This window comes from Ceratotherium simum, chromosome 34, assembly GCF_057802395.1.
Source record: "Ceratotherium simum simum isolate JZ-2026a chromosome 34, ASM5780239v1, whole genome shotgun sequence".
NCBI classification, from domain to species: Eukaryota; Metazoa; Chordata; class Mammalia; order Perissodactyla; family Rhinocerotidae; genus Ceratotherium; species Ceratotherium simum.
The window spans coordinates 7,557,506-7,580,530 of NC_141933.1; the positions used below are offsets into that span (position 1 = coordinate 7,557,506).

Consider the following 23,025-nt stretch of genomic DNA (forward strand, 5'->3'; position numbering starts at 1 on the left):
CGTGTGTGTGTGTGCCACTGTCAACATGGAACTTATTGTCTGTCTGTCTCCCCCTTTGAAGTGTCAACTCCACCAGGGCTCCGACTTTGTCTTTCACTGCTCTGCCCCGTGCACATTGTGGGCCCACAGTCAACATCTGTTGAATGAGTGAGTCAGGATCTGAGGGGGTTCCCTAGGGTGGGGAGCAGCCTTATGTCTTCTATAAGGCCCCATAGGGAGCCAAAGGGAGACAGATTTTTTGTTGCTGTTGAGGAAGATTCGCCCTGAGCTAACATCCATGCCAATCTTCTCTATTTTGTATGTGGGTCGCCACCATAGTGTGGCTCACAAGTGGTGTATGTCCACACCCGGAACCTGAACCTGGGCCGCCAAAGCTGAGTGCACCAAACTCAGCCACTATGCCATGGGGTCGGCCCAAGGAAGAGAGATTTTGACCCTACATCAAAAAGGACCTTGAAAAACCCGAGCCGCTGTGAGCATCCTGTTGCCTGGGCTGACCATGTTGGAGCCAGAGGTGGACCTGAAGGGACACTGAGGAATATGACTCACTTCAAGGCAGACCTGAAGGGTCCCTGAGGGTCCTTCCAGCCACTACATCTGGGACTTGGCTGCCGGGTCACATTGTGGTAGGTAACTGCAATGACGTGTCAGCTCTCGAGTGAGACAGAATTGGGTTTAAGTCCTGGCTCCTCTATTAAGCTGTGTGACCTTAGGCGTGTTACCCAATGTCTCTGAACCTGTTATCCCATCTGTAACGTGGAGATACTAATGGTCCAATACCTACCTCAAGGGCTGGCTGTAAGCACTAGATTCAAGTGATCACCCACGGGCAGCATTCAGCTCAACATCTGGCACACAGCCCACACTCAACAAACATTAGCTATTGTTACAGTGCTGGAGTTGGGCCAAGAGGCTGGTTCCCAGGATCCAGTGAACTAGGACAGATCACATGTAAAGTAAATCAACTGGCTGATAGCGAGAAAGGGGCATGGCAGTGCTTTCTTCAAATATCCGAGTGCCCTGTCTAGTTTGATCCAGTTTTGATTCATGCATTTCCAAATGGTCACTGGAAGGACAAGACCCAGAAATGGAAAAGGCGTCATTTTTAGGAGAGTTACAAAAACAGATATTAAATCCATAACTGGTGCAGATTTTTCTCACATGTATCAGAAAAACGGACATATAACTTGATCCAAGTTTCTCACCTAAACAGGGAGGTTTAATGACTAGTTTTGCTCTTCTCTATCAGAAAAACCAGCTCCAACGACAAAACTATTTTGACGGTTTTATGGACAATATTTACACTGTTTTATTCAACTCTGTGTTAATATAAAGTGAATCATTTGTAGAAACAGTCGTTTTATAAATAATGACAATAAAATTGCAAGTCTGCAATATTTTAAATGTTTAGCAAACACGGTTAACATTAATTAGGCCAACACTTTAAAATTCTTGGAACAAGAACAAGGATAAAACACCGATTTTGAGACTCCACTCGGAGCTAATCTCACAGGAGAGGCTGAATTAGTCCTAAAATGGATTCCACGTTCCTGTGGCTCCCCACCCCCACCGGAGCCAAGAGCAGAAGCGGAAGGAGGTCTTCTATGAAGGAAAGCTTTCCCAAGGTAAGGCTACAAGACTGTTGTTTGGTCTCACAAACAACCAGCACCAAACACAGGAAAGTACACTTCCATGAGTAAACAGCAGCAGAAACAAGAACCCACTTATTGTACTATTATGAAAAAGCTATAAACATCCTTGTACTTTTTGTGAATGTATTTTTAAAAATTTATATTGGGAAAACACATAAGAGTAAAATCGCTGGTCAGAGGGAGAATGTAGTACTTAACTTTAAGTGCTAAAGAGTTCCCCAAAGTGGTTGGACCCTTTTACATTCTCAACAGCAGGAGTTCCAGATGCTCCACATCTTCTCCATCATTTGGTGTTTTACTCTTTTTTCTTCTAGTATATGTGAAATGGTATCTTATTGTAGTTTTTTTTGTTGTTATTTATTTATTTATTTACTTATTTCCCCCAAAGCCCCAGTAGATAGTTGTATGTCATAGTTGCACATCCTTCTAGTTGCTGTATGTGGGACACGGCCTCAGCATGGCCGAAGAAGCGGTGCCTTGGTGCGCGCCCGGGGTCCGAACCCCGGCCGCCAGCAGGGGAGTGCGTGCACTTAACCGCTAAGCCACGGGGCTGGCCCATATCTTATTGTAGTTTTTTTTTTTTTTTTTAAAGATTTTATTTATTTTTATTTTTTCCCCCCACAGCCCCAGTAGATAGCTGTATGCCATAGCTGCACATCCCTCCAGCTGCTGCATGTGGGACTCGGCCCCAGGATGGACGGAGAAGCAGTGCCTTGAAGCGCACCCGGGATCCGAACCCGGGCCACCAGCATCGCAGCACGCGCACTTAACCACCAAGCCACAGGGCCGGCCTTATTGTAGTTTTAATTTGCGTTTCTTTGATGACTATTGATGACTGCCTTTTCATGTGTTTATTAATCATTTATTTGTATATCTTTGGTGAAGTTTCTGTTCAGTTCTTATGCCAATTTTTACTGTTCATATATTTATCATTGATTTGTAGGAGTTCTTTATATACTCCGGCTATGAGTACTTTCTCAGATACAGGCATACCTCTGAGATATTGCGGGCTCAGTTCCAGACGGCTGCAACGAAGCAGATAGCGCAATAAAGTGAGTCACACGAATTTTTGGGTTTCCCAGTGTGTATAAAAGTTATGTTTGGGCCAGCCCCAGTGGCCTAGTGGTTAAGTTTGGCATGCTTTGCTTTGGTGGCCCGGAGTTCAGTTCCTGAGTGCAGACCTACACCACTTGTCTGTCAGTGGCCGTGCTGTGGTGGTGGGTCACATACAAAATAGACAAAGATGGGCACAGATGTTAGCTCAGAGCCAATCTTCCTCAGCAAAAAAAAAACACACACAAAACCAATGTACATACCTTAATTAAAAAATACTTTATTGTTAAAAAATGCTAACCGTCATCTGAACCTTCTACAAGTCACGATCGTTTTGCTGGTGGAGGGTCTCGTAAAAAACGCAATATCTGCAAAGCGCAAAAGTGAAGCATGATAAAATGAGTTATATTTGTATATGTTTTACAAATATTTTTTTTCCTGTGGTGTATGTAGTAATTTTATTAGTAAGTACCAGAGAGAACATACAGAAAGCATAGAGGAGAGGTAATATATTAAGAGATAGTGGATATGAATTTTTCAAAACTGATGAAAAACATTAATCCACAGATCCAGGAAACATAATTTATCCCAAGAAGTTAAGTAGAAAGAAATCTATGCTTAGGGGCCAGCCTGGTGGTGCAGCAGTTAAGTGTGCGCTCTGCTGCAGCAGCCCAGGGTTCGCCAGTTCCCGATCCTGGGTACGCACCTTCACACCAGTTGTCAAGCCATGCTGTGCTGGCATCCCATATAAAGTAGAGGAAGATGGGCCCGGATGTTAGCCCAGGGCCAGTCTTCCTCAGCAAAAAGAGGAGGATTGGCATTGGATGTTAGCTCAGGGCTGATCTTCCTCACCAAAAAAAAAAAGAGAAAAAAGAAATCTATGCCTAGACAGATTTTTGTGGAACCAAAGAATATCAAAGACAAAGAGGAGATCTTAAAGTCAGCCAGAAAGGAAGGACAGGTTTCCAATAAAGAAATAACAACAAGCTTCTTAACACAACAAAAGAAGCCACAAGATAGGGGAGTGATATCTGTAAAGTTTTGAGAGAAAATAACAAAGTTAGAATTGTGTACTTACCAAAATTATCTCTCAAGAATGAGGGCGGAATAAACCCATTTTCAGATAATTAAGAACTGAGAGTTTCATAGCAGGATATCTGCTCAAGAACCTTTTAAAGGATGTGTTTCAAGAGGAAAGAAAATTATCCCACAAGGATGGTTCAAGTTGTAAGAAGGAATGGTGAACTAAAAAAGTAGCAAATGTGTAGTTAAATCCAAATAAACACGGTAGCAAGAATAATAGTGTCTAATTTATGTAATTAAAACAAAAAGTGAAACTGCGTTATTCAGCAACAATTCTACACAGACCATGGCTGGTAGGATAAAAACCAAAGAGTTTTTTTTTTCTTTATTGTGAAATTTTGTTTGTACATTATTGTTTGTCAGTCACCATATAAATGCATCCCTTCACCCTTGTGCCCACCCCGCACCCCCCTTGCCCCTGGTAACCACCAAACAGTTCTTTCTGTCCTTGTGTTGAAAAACCAAAGAGATTTTTTAAGGTCCTTTTATGGTATGGAAGTAAGTGAGGCGGTTACAATATTGTTTTACTTTAACATTTAAACAATATTGTTTAAGACTTTATTAAGTTAAATACATATGTTCAATATGATCATCTCAATAGACGTAGAAAAAGCATTTGACAAAATCCAATAATCATGATAAAAACTCTCCACAAAGTAGGAACAGAAAGGAACTTCCTCAACCTGATTAAAGGCATCTATAAAAAAAAAACGCACAGGGGCCGGCCCCATGGCCTAGTGGTTGAGGTCGGCCCGCTCCGTTTGGGAGGCCGGGGTTTGCGGGTTCGGATCCTGGGCATGGACATATACCACACGTCAGCCATGCCATGGTGGAGACCCACATGCAAAACAGAGGAAGATGGGCACAGATGTCAGGCTAATCTTCCTCAAGCAAAGAAAGAGGAAGATTGGCAACGGATGTTAGCTCAGGGAGAAACTTCCTCAGCAAAAAAAAAAAAACCCTGCAGCAAACATCTTACTTAATGGTGACAAGAATGCTTTCCTCCTAAAATCTGGAAAAGGCAAGGATTTCCATTGTCACCACCTGCTTTTATTCAGATTGTACTGGAGGTTCCAGCCAGTGCAATTCAGTGAAAAAAGAAAGAAAGAAATTAAAAGACATCTGCTGGGCCGGCCCTGTGGCTTAGCGGTTAAGTGCGCGCTCCGCTGCTGGCGGCCCAGGTTCGTATCCCGGGCGCGCACCGACGCACTGCTTCTCCGGCCGTGCTGAGGCCGCGTCCCACATGCAGCAACTAGAAGGATGTGCAGCTATGACATACAACTGTCTACTGGGGCTTTGGAGGGGAAAAAAAAAAAAGTTAACTCGAAATGGATCAGAGACCTAAACGTAAGAGCTAAAACTGTAAGACTTCTAGACTTCTAGAAAAAAACATTGGAGAAAATCATAGTGACTGTGGATTTGGCAAAGATTTCTTAAATATGACACAAAAAGCATGAAATACAAAAGAAAAAATCAACAAATTGAACTTCAGCAAAATTAAAATTTTTTATTCTGCAAATGATAGTTTTGAAAATGAAAAGGCAAGACACAGACTGGGAGAAAATATTTGCAAAATATACATTCAACAAAGGACTTGTATTTAGAATGCATAAAACCGTCTATAATTCAGAAAGGTCCACCCAATTTTTTTTAAAAAGGCAAACATTTGAATAGACACTTCACTAAAGAAGATATATGAATAGCAAAGAAGCATATGAAAAGACTCAAAAAACCTCTGACAAGACTTATACAGAAAAATAGAAAGTACAAATAAATAGCATAATGGATGAAAACGGAAACATTATGGTTACAACAGATGTTAAAAAGATAAGAGAATTGTCATCAACGTAATGCTAATAGATTTGAAAAGTTAGGTAAAATAAATTCCTAAAAAATACAACTTTTCAAAATTGACTCAAGAAAAATAGAATAGTCTGATAAATACCAGATATTCCTATATCTTAACGAAACTGAAGTAGTAGTTTAAAATTTTCCCACAAAGAGGTTGGTTTTTAAAGAAACCCTTATGTGTACACATACATATACATAATTCTGTATTTATGAGTTAATATAGTAGTTGCTTTAAAATACTCCACCACCACCCCAAAAAAATGGAGGAGAGGATCAGCCCGTGGCCTAGTGGTTAAGTTTGGCACGCTCAGCTTCAGCTGCCCGGGTTCTGTTCCCAGGCTCAGATCTACACCTCTAGTCGGCGGCCATGCTGTGGTGGCGACCCACATACAAAATAGAGGAAGATTGGCACAGATGTTAGCTCAGAGCAAATCATCCTCAGGGGAAAAACAAAAGTGGAGGAGAGAAATGAAAGCAGAATAGAAAGTTGCTGACTTGTGTGAGCTGAAGGATGGGTACATGGGAGACAATGATATCACTCTCCCTATTATTGAGTGTGTTTGAAAATGTTCACAATGAAAAGGTTAAAATAAAATCAATCTATCTATGGAGGAAACAACAGCCTCAATCAGTTTTACTGGTGAGTTTTACCAATTTTTCAAGGAAGAAATCATTCCAAACTTATATAGACTCTTCCAGAGAATAGAAAAAGAGGGATTTTTCCTCATATCATTCTACGAGGCTGCTACAACTTTGATACCACAATTAAACAAGGCCAAAAAAAAAGGAAAATTACAGCCATTTCATTTACAAATATAGTTGCAAAATCCCCTCCTAAAATATCAGTGAATCAAATTCAACCATACAACACACCATGACCAAGCTGGATTTATCCCAAGAATATAGGATGGTTTACTCTTGGGAAAGCTACGTCATACTATGTTAACAGATACAGAAGAAAAATCATATGATCTGCTCTATAGATGCAGGATAAGCATTTGATAAAAATCAACACCCATTTATCACAAACATTCTTAGTAAACAAGAATTAGAAAGGAGCTTCCTTAACCTGATGATGAATACGTACCAAAAAATTGTATATAACTTAAGGGCAAGAACTGTAAAAATATACTCTTTTCAGTAATCACATTGTTGGTTGTAGGGTTGGTATTGTTAGTGTTTTGTGTATAGAGATAGATCAAATGAGTAATTGGTTGGTGTCATTGAGAACTGAGTCTTTTTTACTATGGTAAAATATACCATTTTAACCATTTTTGAGTGTGCAGTTCAGTGGCATTAAGTACATTCACATTGCTGGACAACCATCACCACTATCCATCTCCAGAATCTTTTCATCATCTCCAATAACCACTAACTCCCCTTCCCATCTCTGTCCCCATTAACCACTAACTCCCCATTTCCCCCTCTCCCCAGCCACTGGTGACCATTAGTCCACTTTCTGTCTCTATGAATTTGACTACTTTAAGTACCTCATATAAGTAGAATCATATAATATTTGTCCTTTTTTGTCTGCCTTATGTCACTTGGTGTAATGTCTTCAAGGTTCATCCATGTTGTAGCATGTACCAGAATTTCATTCCTTTTTAAGGCTGAATGGTGCCATTGTATGGATATACTACACTTTGTTCATCCATTCATCCGTCCGTGGACATTTGAGTTTTTTCTGCCTTTTGGCTATTGTGAATAACGCCGCTGTGAACATTGGTGCACAAATATCTGAGTTCTTGCTTTCAACTGTTTTGTATATACATATACCCAGAAGTGGAATTGCTGGATCATATGGTAATTCTGTTTAATTTTTTGAGGAACTGCCATACTGTTTTCCACAGCAGCTGCACCATTTTACATTCTTGTCAGTGAGGCACAAGGAATCCAATTTCTCTACATCCTTGCCAACACTTATTTTGTTTTTCTGATAATAGCCATCCTAATGCGTGTGAAGTGATATCTCATTGTGGTTTTATTTGCATTTCCTTGGTAGCTGTTATGTTGAGCATTTTTTCATGTGCTTATTGGTTTATTTTATATCTTCTTTGGAGAACTATCTAAGTCCATTGTCTTTTTTTTTTTTTTTTTGGTGGAGAAGATTGTCCCTGAGCTAACATCTGTGCCAATCTTCCTCTATTTTGTATGTGGGACACCACCACGGCATGGCTTGACTAGCGGTGTATAGGTCTATGCCTGGGATCTGAACCCGAGAACCCCAGGCTGTGGAAGCGGAGCGCTTGAACTTAACCACTATGCCACGGGCTGGCCCCTCCGTTGCCCATTTTTGAATTGGGTTGTTCAGGTTTTTTATTGTTGAGTTGTAGGAGTTATTTATATATTCTGGATATTAATTCTTATCAGATACGTGATTTGCGAACATTTCTTCCCATTCTATTGATTTTTTTACTGTGTTGATAGTGTCCTTTGATGCAAAAAAGTTTTTAATTTTGATAAAGTCCAATTTATCTATTTTTCTTTTGTTGCCTGTGCTTTTGTGTCATATCCAAGAAATCATGGCCAAATTCAATGTCGTGAAGCTTTCCCCTTATGTTTCTTCTAAGAGTTTTATAGTTTTAGCTCTTTAATTTAGGTCTTCAATCCATTTTGAGTTAATTTGTCTATGGTGTAGATGGTGTTAGGTAAGGGTCCAACTTCGTTCTTTTGCATTTGGATATCCAGTTTTCCCAGCACCATTTGTTGAAAAGACTGTCCTTTCCCCATTGAATGGTCTTGACACTCTTTTCAAAAATCATTCAACTATTATATGTGAGAGTTTATTTCTCTGGGCTTTCTATTCTATTTTTTTTTCTCCCCAAAGCCCCAGTGCATGGTTGTGTATCCTAGTTGTAAGTCGTTCTAATTCTTCTGTGTGAGCCACCCCGACAGCATGGCAACTGAAGATGGGTGGTGTGGTTCTTCGACCAGAAACAAACCGGGGCCACGGAAGCAGTGAGAGCGCTGAACTTTAACCACTAGGCCATCAGGGCTGGCTCTCTATTCCGTTTCATTGGTCTATATGTCTGTCTCTATGCCAGTGCCACGCTGTTTTGATTACTATAGCTTTGTAGTAGGTTTTGAAATCAGAAAGTGTTGGTCTTCCAATTTTGTTCTTCTTTTTCAAGATTGTTTTGGCTAATCAAAGTTCCTTGAGATTCCATATGAATTTAAGGATGGATTTTTCTACTTCTGTAAAAAGAGAATTGAGATTATTATTGACATGGGAGAAATATGTAAGGTAATTGAGTTAAAACTCTGTAACCCTAAATTTGAAAAGGAGATGTCAGTATGAACTTCCAACGCATGTCATATAAAAATATATATATATTGGCTAACTGTTCACTGAAAAGGACTACAGTGACTGACCCAGCTACAGTAAGTGTCCCTGGCACTCAGACTGTGGTCATTTCCCACGAAGAGAAGAACCAGGACTCCTCAGAAAGCTGTCTGATTCCAGACCTTGGACACTACTGGAATTGTGTCAAAAGGACTAAAGAATCAACTTGAAAAGGTTCCCAATGGCCACAGACGGAACAATCTGAACTTCAATAAGAATAATAATTGCAATAGATTAAAGTACATCAAATATGTATAAACCCATGAATTCATTGATAATCTTTTTAAATGCTTATTGATCGATTTTGGAGGATGATAGAGAACCAAGGCATTATTTTGAAAACTGATAGGGCCGGCCCCGTGGCTTAGTGGTTAAGTGCGTGGGCTCTGCTGCTGGTGGCCCAGGTTCGGATCCAGGGCGCGCACCGACGCACTGCTTCTCCGGCCATGCTGGGGCCATGTCCCACATACAGCAACTGGAAGGATGTGCAGCTATGACGTACAACTATCTACTGGGGCTTTGGGGGGAAAAATAAATAAATAAATAAATAAATAAATAAATAAAAAGAAAACTGATAAAGGGAAATTCTATACCCTAATAAATCACTTTTAGGTATATACCCAGGAAAACATATACAACAGGAGACATTCACAGGAATGTTCTTAACCACACTATTTATTATAGCAAAAAACTGGAAACTCAAATGGTCATCCTCAGGATGAATAAATAAATAAATGGTGTGTGGTATATTTACACAGCAGAATAGTATACAGCAGTAAAAAGTGGGTATGGATGGAACCATGAAATGGATAAACCTTGGTAACATGTTGAGTGAAGAAAGCAAATAAAGGACAAAAAAATATGATACTCTCTTCATAGAAGTTCAAAACTAAGCAAAACTAAACAATATATTGGTTAGGCATGTATATGTGAGTGAATTTATTTTTCTTAAAAATTTTTTCTTTCAAAAAAGTCAAGGGAATAATAAATACAGAATTCTGGATGGTGGTGCCCCTGACACGGGGATAAGGAAGGGAAGAACAGGTTAGGAGCACAAGGGTGGATGTAAGTCCTGGCCGGGTTCCATCGAGCCCCTGGAGTTTTGCAGTGGGTACACTGGAACTCGATGTATTAATTTAAAAGTTATAAACACATACGAATTTTTAAAAAGAGGATCATGCGAGGATCAATGATGATTGTGTGTCACTAACCAAAGATTATAATTAATCTATTCTGTCGACCTGAAGTTGGCCTCCTCAAGAAAGTTAGCAGACTTTTCTAACGGGCCAGCCACGTGAGAAACTCAAGTGAGTGGGAGGGGTAATAACTATTTTCACTTTTCTCTTCCTGTTTTTTCAGAGCCTGGGAAAGCAAGTCAGAATTTCCAATCTTTTCCAATTCCCACATGATTCCCTAATTTAGAATGAATTTAGAGAATATAAAAAAGTCTTTCTTCATCTGGGGAAGGCTCCACCGCCTGCCATGGAGCATCCTCATTCTCGGATGAGGAAACAGCCTGGGGTGGGGGGCGCTCCAGCCCCCTCCCTCACCCCGCACGAATGCGCCTTGGGGTTGGCCTTGGGGACAATACTCCTGCCGAGGGCTTGCATGACGGTTAACTGCTAGAAATGCTTTGGCCAACGGTTAAACCCTAGCTGGAGGCCCTGGGGAGGCGGGCGGGGGGCGTGACCCAGCGGGTTCAATTGGCCCCTGGGAGCCCCGGACCTTCTAAGACACAGGCGTCAGGCTGCGGAGACGAGGTTCCGGAGATTGACCCCAGGGCGCCTCCTGCCCAACCTCTGCCCCAGATGGCTGGCAGGGTGGATGCATTTTAAACCGACGAGCCCTCGGCCCCGCTCGCCGGCGGGAGCGGACGCGGCGCGGAGCCTCGGTCGCCCCTTGCGTGCAGTGGGCTCCGGGAAGCCCGCGATCCAAGCACCGCCAGGTGGAGAGGTCCGGGCGCTTCCCTTTCCCCGTGCTGCATCTCGATCGGGGTGGCCGGGAAACTAAAAAGTGCTTCTGCGGCGACAGCCACCAAGAGCACATTTAGCGATTAGGAAACCGTGTGGAGGTCAGCCACCCGGCCTTTGCGGGCGAAGCAGGCCCCGGGCCTTTCCCTGCGCAGGGCGGGCGGCCGCAGCCCAGCAGCCCTGGCTCTGCTCCAGACCCGGCCCTGGGTGACATCACCAAACTCCTCCGATCCGCGGGAGGGGGCCCCGAAATCCCCTAAAAACATTGTGAGTAATCGCCGGGCCCGCCCTCCAGGAGGCCCAGCCCCAGGAGCGAGCCAAGCCGCCCCGCCAACCCCGGGAGCAGCCTCCAGGCGGGTAGGCTCTTCGTCTCCCGCGGGGCGCACGCTTGTTCCCGGCCCCCGGCAGCACGGCGCGCGCGGCCTCTTCGTCCTCTGCGCGGCAGGCACTTGGCCCCAGCCCCCGCGGGGCGGCAGCAGTGGCCACGGCGGCGGCGCAGCGCGCAGGCGCATTCGGATTCCCGGCAGTGACGCGGCGGCGGGCGCGCGCGGCGCATTTCCGCCTCTGGCGAATGGCTCGGCTGTAGTGGGCGCCGCGGGCCCAGCTGCGACCCCGGCCCCGCCCCCGGGACCCCGGCCATGGAAGGTGAGGGCGCCCTCCGACCCCGCGGATGGCCGCGCCGGGGCCGCCGGGACCGCGGCGGGAGCCCCGCGCCGCCTTCCGCCCCTTCCTGCGCCGATGGGCGCTGCGCAGGGAGCGGCCGGCCGGATGGTGGCGCGGGGCGGGGCAGGCGTTAGGGGTCTGACTCAGTTTCCCCTCTGGGTGGAGGGGGTCCTGACTCAGTATCCTCCTGGGGTGGGGGTGTGGGGTGAGCTTTGACTCAGTTTCCCCCCGAGGCCCATGGAGGCAGTTCTGACTTAGTTTTCTTGTTAGGGAAGCCTATATCTGACTCAGTTTCCTCTCTGGATGGGGGGTGGGGAGTGTCCTCCCTTAGTTTTCCTTATGAAAGTAGAGAAGGACCTGACTCAGTTTCCCCCAGTAAAGGGAGGACGCGAAACCCAGTTTTCCCTCAAGAAACAGGTGTTTCTGGCTCCTTTACCCCGACCCCTTAGTTTTACTGCGGCTTCCAGGTAGCGGGCCCTGACTCAGTGTCCCTCGGAGGGAGCCTCGCTCCATCTCCTCTCCGTGGGGAAGCAGGCCCTCCCTCGTGAGGATGGGAAGTGGGCTTGTGCTGACACTTGTCTCCCTCCCCTTGCAGACCTGTTCCCCCTCATCTTCTCCTCGGGTAAGTGGACCATCCTTTCTCAGTGGTTCGGGATGAGCTCCCCCGGGGGTTAGGGGCCATGGGGTCAGCCACCTGATGGAGGCGGGCCGGTGTCTCCCCAGCAGAGCCAGCCCAGGCTTCTGGCCCCTATGTGGAGATCATCGAACAGCCCAAGCAGCGGGGCATGCGCTTCCGCTACAAGTGTGAAGGCCGCTCAGCAGGCAGCATCCCAGGCGAGCGGAGCACGGATACCACCAAGACCCACCCCACCATCAAGGTCAGCACTGGCTCCCAGGGTTGCGGGGGAGGCACAGAGTCATCCGGGCAGGGCTCTGGAACCCCAGCGGCCTTGCTTCCAGATCCCTGTGCAACCTGTGTCTGGGAGTTGGGTCTGCAATTCCTGAGCCTCTAGGATGCTCTCTGTACTTTGCACAGATCAATGGCTACACAGGACCAGGAACAGTTCGCATCTCCCTGGTCACCAAGGACCCCCCTCACCGGCCTCACCCCCACGAGCTCGTGGGGAAAGACTGCCGGGATGGCTTCTATGAGGCTGAGCTCTGCCCGGACCGCTGCATCCACAGGTGAGCTCCCCTCGGACAGCAGAGGAGGGAGGGGGAGGTGGGAGGACCAGAGAGGGGGCAGTGTGTAGCTGTCACAGTGTTACTCCTTTCTGGACAGAGGGCTGAATTCCTCGCCAGCTCTGCAAGCAGATTCCCTTTGTCTTGAAGTTATCTGTTTGTGTGTCTACTCTCAAGCAGATGTGAGCTCCATGGGATAGGGATGGGTCCTTAATCACCTCTGAACCCCTAACCCCTGTGACTGGAGGGGCAAGTCCCTCAGTGTCACATCTCTTGCAGTAAGGAAGAAAACCACTGGACCAGCAGTCTCCCCTGGAGCTTACATACCAGTTGACAGAGGCAGGCCGTAAATAAATATACAAATAAATAAACAAGATACTGTTAGTAATAATTTCAGTGCTGAAAATAAAACAGTAATAGGCTGGAGGAATAGCCCGGAGTGGGGGAGGCGGGGGAGCTGGTCTCATTCCTTTGGATCAGGAGGTCAGGAAGGCCTCTCTCGGGTTAGATTTGAATGGTGAGAAAGCAGAGAAGCACAGAAAGAACATTCCAAGCAGAATGAACAAGTGCAGAGGCCTTGAAATGGGAATGAATTCAGTGTGTTTGGAGAACGGAAAAGAAGCCCCTGTGGCTGAGGGCAGGGAGCCAACGGGGACTAGGGCTAGGGCCAGGTGGCCGGGCACGGGCGTGTCAGCCAGAAGAAGGAGTGGGTGTCATTGCAGCACAGTGGGAAGCCATTCGAGGGGGTTAAGCACGGAGTGATCATCTGGTGAGTGGGTGGGAGAGGAAGGGGCAGACTGGGCGAGGTGGGAGGGCCCAGGCTCTGCTGGAGACAGTGGGACTGATGCCTGGGGGGCCTCAGCTTCCAGAACCTGGGGATCCAGTGTGTAAAGAAGCGGGACCTGGAGCAGGCCATCAGTCAGCGCATCCAGACCAACAACAACCCCTTCCAAGGTGAGGGGTGAGGGGGAGAAGGCCTGGGCCTGCCTGGAGCACCCCCTCCCTCTGTCCCCCTTTCGAGGCCACCTTCCCTTCATCTCTCCCTCATTGGCCAAGATTCACAGTATAGATGGCATCTTGCTGCCCAGTCAGTACACGCTCCCATTTTACCATTAGGGAAACTGAGACCCAGAGAGGGGACATGACATGTTGGGTCACAGGTGGAGTCAGTGATGGGTCTAGAACCTTCTCTTCCTCCTCCTCTAGGACTCCTACTGTTTCACAAGCCTTCAAACAGCCCTCCCAGCCCAGAGCTCCCTGCAGCCCCCTGCCCCCCGCCCCAGCTCTCCTGACCATCTGTTCTTCTGGCAGTTCCCATAGAAGAGCAGCGTGGGGACTACGACCTGAATGCAGTGCGGCTCTGCTTCCAGGTGACGGTGCGGGACCCGGCAGGCAGGCCCCTCCGCCTGTCGCCTGTCCTCTCTCATCCCATCTTTGACAATCGTGAGTGGCCAGGGAGTGCAGGAAGGGGAGAGGGATGGGCTGGGAGGAGGAAGGGGGTGGGGTGGGTGTGGCCTGTGAGAGGAGGTCCGGCTTCTTTCAGTCATCAGGCATATTCGGCGTCTCCTCTGTGCCCAGCTCTGTGCTGGCTGGGAGACAAGGCAGAGAAAACCCAGAGCTGCCTTCGAGGTGTAGCTTCCGGGCTGGCAGGGAGCCAGAGGGGAGACAGGCATTTCCAATATGTGATGAGAGGACGGTGTGGCCAGAACTGCGCTAAGGGCTCCAGAAAATGAACTCCCAGGCCCCAGATAATATTAGAGAGTAATAATTCAATGATGAAAGCTCACCGGAAATTCCCAGATGCATTGGGCTGACGTTGATCAATTGCAGTCTTTACTTAAGTAACCAGCAGGACAAATGAAAACAAAAGGGTTCTGGTGCCCCAAGGACAGGAAGCCAGGATGAACCGGGGCTCAGGAGAGAAGGCTTTGTGGCCAAGGTGTGTATGAACTGGGCCTTGAAGATTGCTTGGCCAGGTGGAGAAAGAGGAGGTGTGATCAGATTGGGTCCCACTAGACGGTGAGCTCTGTGAGTGCAGAGCTGTTCGGGTTTTGTGCGTTGTCATATTCTCCATGCTTGGAACAGTGCTGGGCACGTAATTGGCACGAGTAGATGTAGTTGCTGAATTGGTGGGGTAAGGAGCCCATAGGAATGGTGGAACTTGACTGCAGAGATGCAGTCAGCAAGCTCTGGACACCCTGAACTCTGGGCGGGGCAGGAGCCTGGCATCTCCTGCAGGCCGGCCTCGGAGACGCTGGTGGTTCAGGGCTTCCTTCCGTGTTCCCACACCCTCAGGCGCCCCCAACACCGCTGAGCTCAAGATCTGCCGAGTGAACCGAAACTCGGGGAGCTGCCTTGGGGGGGATGAGATCTTCCTGCTGTGCGACAAGGTGCAGAAAGGTAGACACCGGGAAGCAGGGCTGGACTCTGGAGCAGGAGTGAGGGGCAAGGCTGAGCAGAGATTTCGAGTGTCGGAACTGGCGCTAAATGCTCTCCCCACCACCGAAGGGCCGGCAGGGTGATATATCCCAGGAGACGAGTATCGACAGTTGTGGGAGTGGTGGGCCATGGGTGAGGTGAGCACACTGACCCACACTGCCGCCCCGTCTCCTGCAGAGGACATTGAGGTGTATTTCACGGGGCCAGGCTGGGAGGCCCGAGGCTCCTTTTCGCAAGCTGATGTGCACCGACAAGTGGCCATTGTGTTCCGGACACCTCCCTACGCGGACCCCAGCCTGCAGGTCCCGGTGCGCGTCTCCATGCAGCTGCGGCGGCCTTCGGATCGGGAGCTCAGCGAGCCCATGGAATTCCAGTACTTGCCAGACACAGGTACACAGCTGCGGAGGGTGGCAGAAGGGCCACTGGGCTCCAGCCAATGAGAGTGAGGCCGGGGCTGGATGTCTGGGGCTGCAGCTGAGTGTCAGAAGCTGGAGTCGGGCAGGGATTTGCACAGTAATCAGATTCTCTTTCTTGCTTAATTTAGTAATATTGATACCCCAGACTTATTGAGCTCTTTCTTATTACATGCCCTAACCAAGCATATCAATGAATTACCCGATTTTATTCTCTCAGGAACCTTTTGAGGTAGGAGATAGCATCTAGCTTGCCTCAGGTCACGTAGCCAGTGCGTCAGCATTTGAATCCAGGCCATCTGACCTCAGAGTCCTGTTGCCATGCTGTGTCTCTCATCACTACCACACAGCCGTGGTTTGGTCAAGGCTTTCAGGCATCTGACCACAGTAGGAACAGCCAGAATGACCCTTTATCCAAAGCCCATCGTCTTGAATGTTTTCTCCCCTGGGAGCAGTGTAATAGGGTTTGGAAAACAACCCTGAAACAGCCATCAGTTCATTCCACAAATAATTATTGAATTCCCACTCAGTGCCAGGGCCTGTGCCAGGTATTGTGAATACAGAGATGAATAAGATGTGTTCCCTGCCCTTCGGAAGCTCAGTCACAGGAGGAAGACACATGCAAAACAGATCCTTAAGTCACAGGATGACGTGTAAAAGAGGGAGGTGTGTGCAAAGTGCCAGGGAGCTAGAGACGGCTGCATGGAGGAGGGGTGGCATTTAAGTTGCAGAAAGACCGGGAAGCGCATTCTCCCGGCGGGTGGACCAGCACCTGGAAGGGCAGGGGTGTTGGAGAGTGCACCGCACGTTTGGGGGCAGCTTTTTGGTGGGAGCTGATGTTGGGCAGTGATTTCCAAAGTAATCAGGCAGGAGGGCCTTGAATGTTAGGCTCACGGCGCTTGTCCAGGGTTTCATCTTGAAACAGTGGGGAGCCACTGAAGGTTTATAAGCAGGGAAGTGACGTGTGCAGATCTGGACGCTCACTCTGGCGGCAGTGGGTAGAGGATCAGAGAGGGAGAGACTCGAGACAGAGAGGCCATTTTGGAAGATGTGTGGTCCGGGAAGAGAAGACGCTGCGAGAACCACGTGGAGGGAATGACAAAGCAACACGATCTCGTCTACCGCTGTCCTCCATGGGTACCCTTCAGCCCCACGAGCCCTTTGTGTCCGACACACACCAGGCTCAGGCCCTCCTCTGGACCTGGGTTCCAGCTGTTGCCTCTGCCTGGAATGCTTGGCCCTCAGATCTTCCTGTGACAGGCTCACACCAGTGCTTCCCCGGCCGCCTCTAAATGATTCCCTGACCTCACTACTGTTACGTCACTCTGTGTCTCTTCCTCAAAGCTCCTGTCACTTGTACATGGTTGTGTCCCTGCCTCTCTGTCACTGGGATGTCACCTTTTGGGAGCAGAAACCTTGTCTGCTTACTCAGGGCTGTATCCCCGCTGTCTAGAATGGAGCCTGGCACATAGTGGATGCTTGGTAAATATATGTCGAGTCAGGGAACGGTGGGGAGTGAGAGAAGGGAAGATGTTGAGGATGATTCCAAGGTTGTTAGCTTTGGTGACAGAGCACACAGGTGGTGAGGGAACATGAAATGAGAAAGAACCAGGTTTTTGAGGAGAGATGATGAGGCTGGCTTTGGACTGATGGTGTTGAGTACTTTGGAGTTATCTAAGTGCTGCGGTAGTTGGAAAGACAGTTCTGAAAGCTCTAGAGTGAACTATCAAACCCTCAGAGACAAGAATAAGAGTGTTGAAGTCATAAGCAAGCCAGTCATGCCTCAACTGCCCCAGAGTGCCAGGAGATCATCGCCAGGCCTGGATCGAGGCTGGAGATGAGCTAGGACATGAGCACTGGAGGTAAGCCAAGAAGCTGGAGACTAGGGCCCCAGGAGGGCTCCTGTCCCCCAGAGCATGGCCTCTTTACTTGGAGGCATCCATGTGGCCTTCAGAGGGGCAGAGGCAGCCAACAGAGGCCTTCTCAGAAAGCTGTGGGACTGTTCGAGTTGTTTAAGTGTCACGCAGCTCTTCTCATTGGCTGGAATGGTTTGGAGAAAGGGTCTTAGGAAAGCTTGGCTCATCATCTTCCTCCTGAGGGTCCTCTGAGAGCTTTAGGGGTCCAGCTAAGGAGAACAAGACCCACTTCCTATTACTTTTCCAGATGATCGTCACCGGATTGAGGAGAAACGCAAAAGGACATATGAGACCTTCAAGAGCATCATGAAAAAGAGTCCTTTCAATGGTGAGAGGGGCAGTGGGGAGAATTGGAGAGAAGGCAGTAGGCAGGGCAGGGGAGACCCTGGGGGCCAAGAACTGACCCAGCCTTGCCCTGCAGGACCCACCGACCCCCGGCCTCCACCCCGGCGCATTGCTGTGCCTGCCCGCAGCTCAACCTCCGTCCCCAAGCCAGGTAAGGGTTTCCTGTTGTTCTGGAACTACAGGCTCAAATCCGTTCAGCCTGTGGTTTAGACACTTTCTGGAGGAGAGGCACCAGCAGGTGTCTGAAGCCTGCTCTCTGTTGGGCTTGTGTTTTTCAGGGTTTGAGGCCTAGTTACCTACGTCAGAGCCATCTGGGGAGGGGTGAAGGTGCAGATTCCTGGGCCCCATTACAGACCTACGGAATCAGAGGGTTTGGAAGTGTGGCCCAGGAACCAGCAACTTCCTGGGGATGCTAATGCACACTGAAATCTGAGAACTGCTGTGCCAATTAAACCCCATATTGGATGCCTTGGGGTACAGAAGTTAAAAAATGCACAGTCTCTGCCCTCAGCTCTCAGTTGAATTAGGGAAAAAAATCACCTCTAGAGAAGCAGAATGTGGGGTTGGCCCGGTTAGCCGGCGTAGCGGTTAAGTTCGCATGCTCTGCTTCGGCAGCCCGGGGCTCCCAGGTCCAATCCCGGGTGCTGATGACGCACCGCTTGTCAAGCCGTGCAGTGGCAGTGTCCCGTATAAAGCAGAAGAAGATGGGCACGGATGTTAGCCCAGGGCTAATCCTCCTCACAAAAAAATAAATAACAAATAAAGTAGCAGAATGTATGTGCTGGTGTGGGCCTCAAAAAAAAGTGACAAAGTCACTCAAAAAAGTGTGACGAGTGCCCTGCTTCAGGCCACTACTCACTGGGTGCACCCTGGGCCCAGGCCCTCTTGAGGCTTGGTTTTTCAGCTGTAAGAAGAGGTTTTACCAGCTGATCTCTGAAAGCATCCCTTCCTCTAAAAGGCTGAGAGAGCTTTGGGGGCTGGAGTACACAGGGAGGGCTCCAAGGAGGAGGTGAGACTGGAAGTGGGCCCTACAGGCTAGGTCAGCTCTTCTCATTGGCTGGAATGGTTTAGAGAAAGGGTCTTAGGAAAGCTTTGCTTTCCTAAGGTGCTCGCAGTGACTCCATAGCACTAATGACAGGCCCTGGGGTACAGAGGACAGGGTGGGTCTCTGAGGCTTTCTCTGACCCCTGCCTCTCTGTCTCTCCTCCAGCTCCCCAGCCCTATCCCTTTACGCCATCCCTCAGCACCATCAACTTTGAGGAATTTTCCCCCATGGTCTTTCCTGCTGGGCAGATCCCAAGCCAGACCTCGGCCTTGGCACCAGCCCCTGCCCCAGTCCTGGCCCAGGCCCCAGCCCCTGCCCCAGCCATGGCATCAGCTGTGGCCCAGGCCCCAGCCCCTGTCCCAGTCCTAGCCCCAGGCCTTGCTCAGGCTGTGGCCCTGCCTGCCCCGAAGACCACCCAGGCTGGGGAAGGGACACTGACGGAGGCCCTGCTGCAGCTGCAGTTTGATGCTGATGAAGACCTGGGGGCCCTGCTCGGCAACAACACTGACCCAGCCGTGTTCACGGACCTGGCATCCGTCGACAATTCAGAGTTTCAGCAGCTGCTGAACCAGGGTGTATCTATGGTCCCCCATACAGCTGAGCCCATGCTGATGGAGTACCCTGAGGCTATAACTCGCCTGATGTCAGGGTCCCAGAGGCCCCCTGACCCAGCTCCCGCTCCCCTGGGGGCCTCTGGGCTCTCCAACGGTCTCCTCTCAGGGGATGAAGACTTCTCCTCCATTGCGGACATGGACTTCTCAGCCCTTCTGAGTCAGATCAGCTCCTAGGGAGGTGACACCTGCCATGCCCAGAGTGCTGGGTCGCAGGGGATTGAAGCCCTCCAAAGCAAGCACTTACGGATTCTGAGGGTTTGTGCTCCAACTGCCCCCAACTTCTTTCGGTGATACTTTCCTGGGGAGGGGGGGTGCATTTTATTCTTTTATTGGCAGTATCTCTCTCTCTCTTTTTGGAGGTGCTTAAGCAGAAGCATTAACTTCTCTGGAAAGGGCGGACCTCAGAGCATTCAAACTCTTCCTTCCCCCATCCTGATGTTTAGCTCCCTTTTCTCTGTAGGGAATTCTGGGGGCCCCCATCCTCACCCTCTAGCTTCTAGTACTCTCCTAGAGAGAGTGACAGGCTGGAGCTATGGCCTTTGAGGCCGCAAAGCCTTATTACCAAGTGTCCTCAAATCATGGATTCATTTACACCTTGAGCCAGAATAATGCCCCTGTTACCAGCCCCTATGGTGCTGGTATTGTCCTTGTTCCTAACACCAGCGTTTGAGGGGCTGGCCTTCCTGCCCTGAGAGGTCTCTGCCAGCTCATTCCTTGCTCATCTGTGGCTGAAGGGAACTGGTGGGACAGCACTGGCCCTCTCCATGATCCAGGGAGGTTTGGTCTGAGACTTCTCGGTTCCCCCTTTTCTCAAGTGCCTTAATAGTAGAGGGAGTTGTTTGGAGAGTGGGGGGAGGGCAGGCTGGCAGCTCTCCAGTCAAGAGGCTCAGTTTATACTGAAGTATCAAAGCAGTTGGACTCTTGCTGTTTCTACTCTGAACTAATAAATTCATTGCCAAGCTGGCCAGAGATCTGCCTTCTTTCAGCGAACACTCAGCACACTCTTTGCTGGTCATGTCAGGCTGGACATTGGTGATACAGAATTGGATGAATATTTACACTGTCATCTGGGAGCTTGCAGTCCGAGGATGCCCTTGGAAACCCCTGGTTTTCATCAAGTGGATGAAAGCAGGCAGCTAAAGTGGATGGAGTCCCAGCGTAGTGAGAGCCCACCCAGCGGGGCCGCTGGCTGTGGGGATGGAGCGTTTCAGGAAGGGCTTCACACAGAGACTACGTTAGCTTCAGGTCTTGGAGTAACAGAGGAGGGTGGGTCTCGCAGAGGGGCTAGCCAGCGTTTGTAAGTGAGCGGGCTAAGACAGCCGATGTGGGAGAAGTTGGATGGGGCCAGGCTGTAGATCAAGAACGCTGGGCTAAGAGGTTTGGACTGCATCTCTGGGCTGGTTAAGGGAGGGTTTGCGTCTGTTAGGGAAGGGGAGCTGCCAGGTAAAGGTCTGTGGTTTGATACTCTGTTCTGCTTCTGCAAGGACAGAAGAAGTCTTAAATCCGTAGCCCCAGGAGGCCTAAACAAGAGTCCTGCCAAAGCCCGAAGCGCTAGCGCGGGACGCACTTCCGGTTTCGCCCGACGCACGCGCAGTAAAGCAGGGTCAGCGACAGGCCCCGGAGGGCTAGGCCCTGCCTTCTCAAGTGCGCATGCGCACAGATATCATTCTGCGACAGTGAGGCCAGGCAATACGCCTCAGAAAAACGCGTGTCCTGAGAGCAATGGCGTTTATGTTCCGGGCTTCGCACTGTTGCAGGAAAGTGAAGGGAGGGGCAAGCGGGTTATCAGTGGGACGTGCTGCAAAGGCCAGCGAGTCCCCTGGGAACACAGGAGACTTTGGGTGCAGACTCAGATGGACGGTGTCTACGAGGGAAGATGCCGGCGGGCGGCGGAATGTTGGGGAACCAGCAAGCGTCTAGACAGTTGAGCTCGCGCTCCAGCCTCTAGGCCAAGGGGCGGGGCCTGAAACTGGGTGGACCACTCAGGGACCAGGCCAAGCCGCACTTCCGCCCGAGGGGCGGAACCCGAGTGTGGTGGCCCGCTCAGGACCCGGGCGAACCTGTCGGGAAGCGCCTGGGGGCGGGAGTTGGTGGAGCCGCGGCGCTGGGGGCGGGGCTTGATGGAGCCGCGGCGCTGGGGAACGGGGCCGGGGCGAGAGCGAGGAGGGACCTGGCGGGTGCGAAGACTCTTAACCGGAGGAAGCGGATGGCGGAGCTGCCCGCAGTGGGGCCCACCTGAGGCCCAGAGGGGAACCAGTGAGCCCAGGTCCTCCAGCCCAGGCCGCACTTCCCTTTTCTTGGCTTCCCCGGTGTCCTGCAGTGCCCTACCGTGACCCCTGGAAGCCTTCTCATGGTCCTTCCCACACTCCCTGAGTGACCACATGATGCTCTTGGCTCCCCAGTCCCAAATCCTTATCTCCAGCCCAGACCTGTCTCTCCTGCGCGCCAGCTCACTGGACATCTCACGCCGACATCCTTCAAGCCTCTCAAACGCACCGTCCAAGACCGGAGCCATCCCCAGCCTGCCCCTCCCCCTCCCAGTCCCTGGCCCTGCCATCCTCCAGGGGCTCCAGCCAGAAACCCGGCCACCGCTGTGGATGCTACATCTTCTCCCCTAGTAACCCCAGTCCACTGCCTCGCCAGGTCCCGGCAAGTCCGCCCACGTCTCCCCATCTCCACCGCCATCACCTAGTTTGAGCCACCACGACCTCCCACTGGGGCTGCAGCTACAGCCTTTCTGCCTGGCCTTGCCTTCCCTGCAGCCAATGGGCTCTGACACCCAAATCTTACCTCATCACTCCCTCTGAACATCTATCAACCACGGGACCAGATCCCAGTTTTCTGCAGACAGGCCCAGAGAGTGACCAGAGCCTTTCACACTGCCCGGTGAGGGCTGCTCACGGTAGTTCATACCAGGTAAAAGCTGGGACACGGTGTGGGGGAACTGCTAGTACAGGACCCCTAGTGCACCCTTCACAGCCCTTTCTGATTCAGCTCCAGCCTCCTCGCCCCTGGGTCCCTGCATGTGCCCTGAATCCAGTCCAATAGGCCCCCAGTCTGGTCCCATCCGGGTAGCTTTGACTTCTCTGCCTGGTGAACCCCTATGCAACCTTCAAAACTCAGCCCTCACATTACCCCCTCCATGAAGCCAAATCCCCTGACACTGTTTCTCAGAGCCTAGCTCATCCTACCAAAGCCTAGTGGACCCAGGGCCTGGGTCTCAGCAGGGTGAGCCTCAGCCAGCCTGGGAAAGGGGCTGGACTCGGCATGTGATGCTGGGCAAGTCAGTGCCCTCTCTGTGCCTCAGATTCAGAAAACAAGGGGTTTGGACAAAATCCAAGTTTGGACCTGCTGATGCTGCTCATGGGAAAGGGCCCAGCCTGGTGGGGAGAGAAGTGGGTCCAGGGCTGATTTCCTCTGGGACATGAAAACGTCTCCCAAGCAACTAAGGCAGAG

The 23,025-nt window shown here is 49.9% G+C and overlaps 1 protein-coding gene across 3 annotated transcripts; it reads left to right on the top strand.

The window, feature by feature from the left end:
• The first annotated feature begins 10,900 nt into the window (after positions 1 to 10,900).
• Positions 10,901 to 20,532, top strand: RELA (RELA proto-oncogene, NF-kB subunit). 3 transcript variants are annotated; one of them, XM_087422633.1, is made up of 11 exons: positions 10,907 to 11,597; positions 12,211 to 12,237; positions 12,339 to 12,493; positions 12,652 to 12,800; positions 13,660 to 13,751; positions 14,109 to 14,240; positions 15,093 to 15,197; positions 15,414 to 15,626; positions 17,813 to 17,893; positions 17,987 to 18,061; positions 19,121 to 20,532. In XM_087422633.1, the coding sequence occupies exons 1-11, from the start codon at positions 11,591 to 11,593 to the stop codon at positions 19,741 to 19,743; spliced, it is 1,659 nt and encodes a 552-aa protein (XP_087278759.1). In that variant the 5' UTR covers positions 10,907 to 11,590; the 3' UTR covers positions 19,744 to 20,532. The 3 variants fall into 3 exon arrangements, with proteins under 3 accessions (XP_087278761.1, XP_087278759.1, XP_087278760.1); XM_087422634.1 differs by having other exon boundaries at positions 12,342 to 12,493; XM_087422635.1 differs by lacking the exon at positions 15,093 to 15,197 and having other exon boundaries at positions 10,901 to 11,597.
• The last annotated feature ends 2,493 nt before the right edge of the window (positions 20,533 to 23,025 follow it).

Coding starts and splice junctions, on each gene's coding strand:
- RELA (XM_087422633.1), top strand. Junction 12,238..12,338: donor CCCCCTCATCTTCTCCTCGG/GTAAGTGGACCA, acceptor GTGTCTCCCCAG/CAGAGCCAGCCCAGGCTTCT. Junction 13,752..14,108: donor CAACAACAACCCCTTCCAAG/GTGAGGGGTGAG, acceptor TTCTTCTGGCAG/TTCCCATAGAAGAGCAGCGT.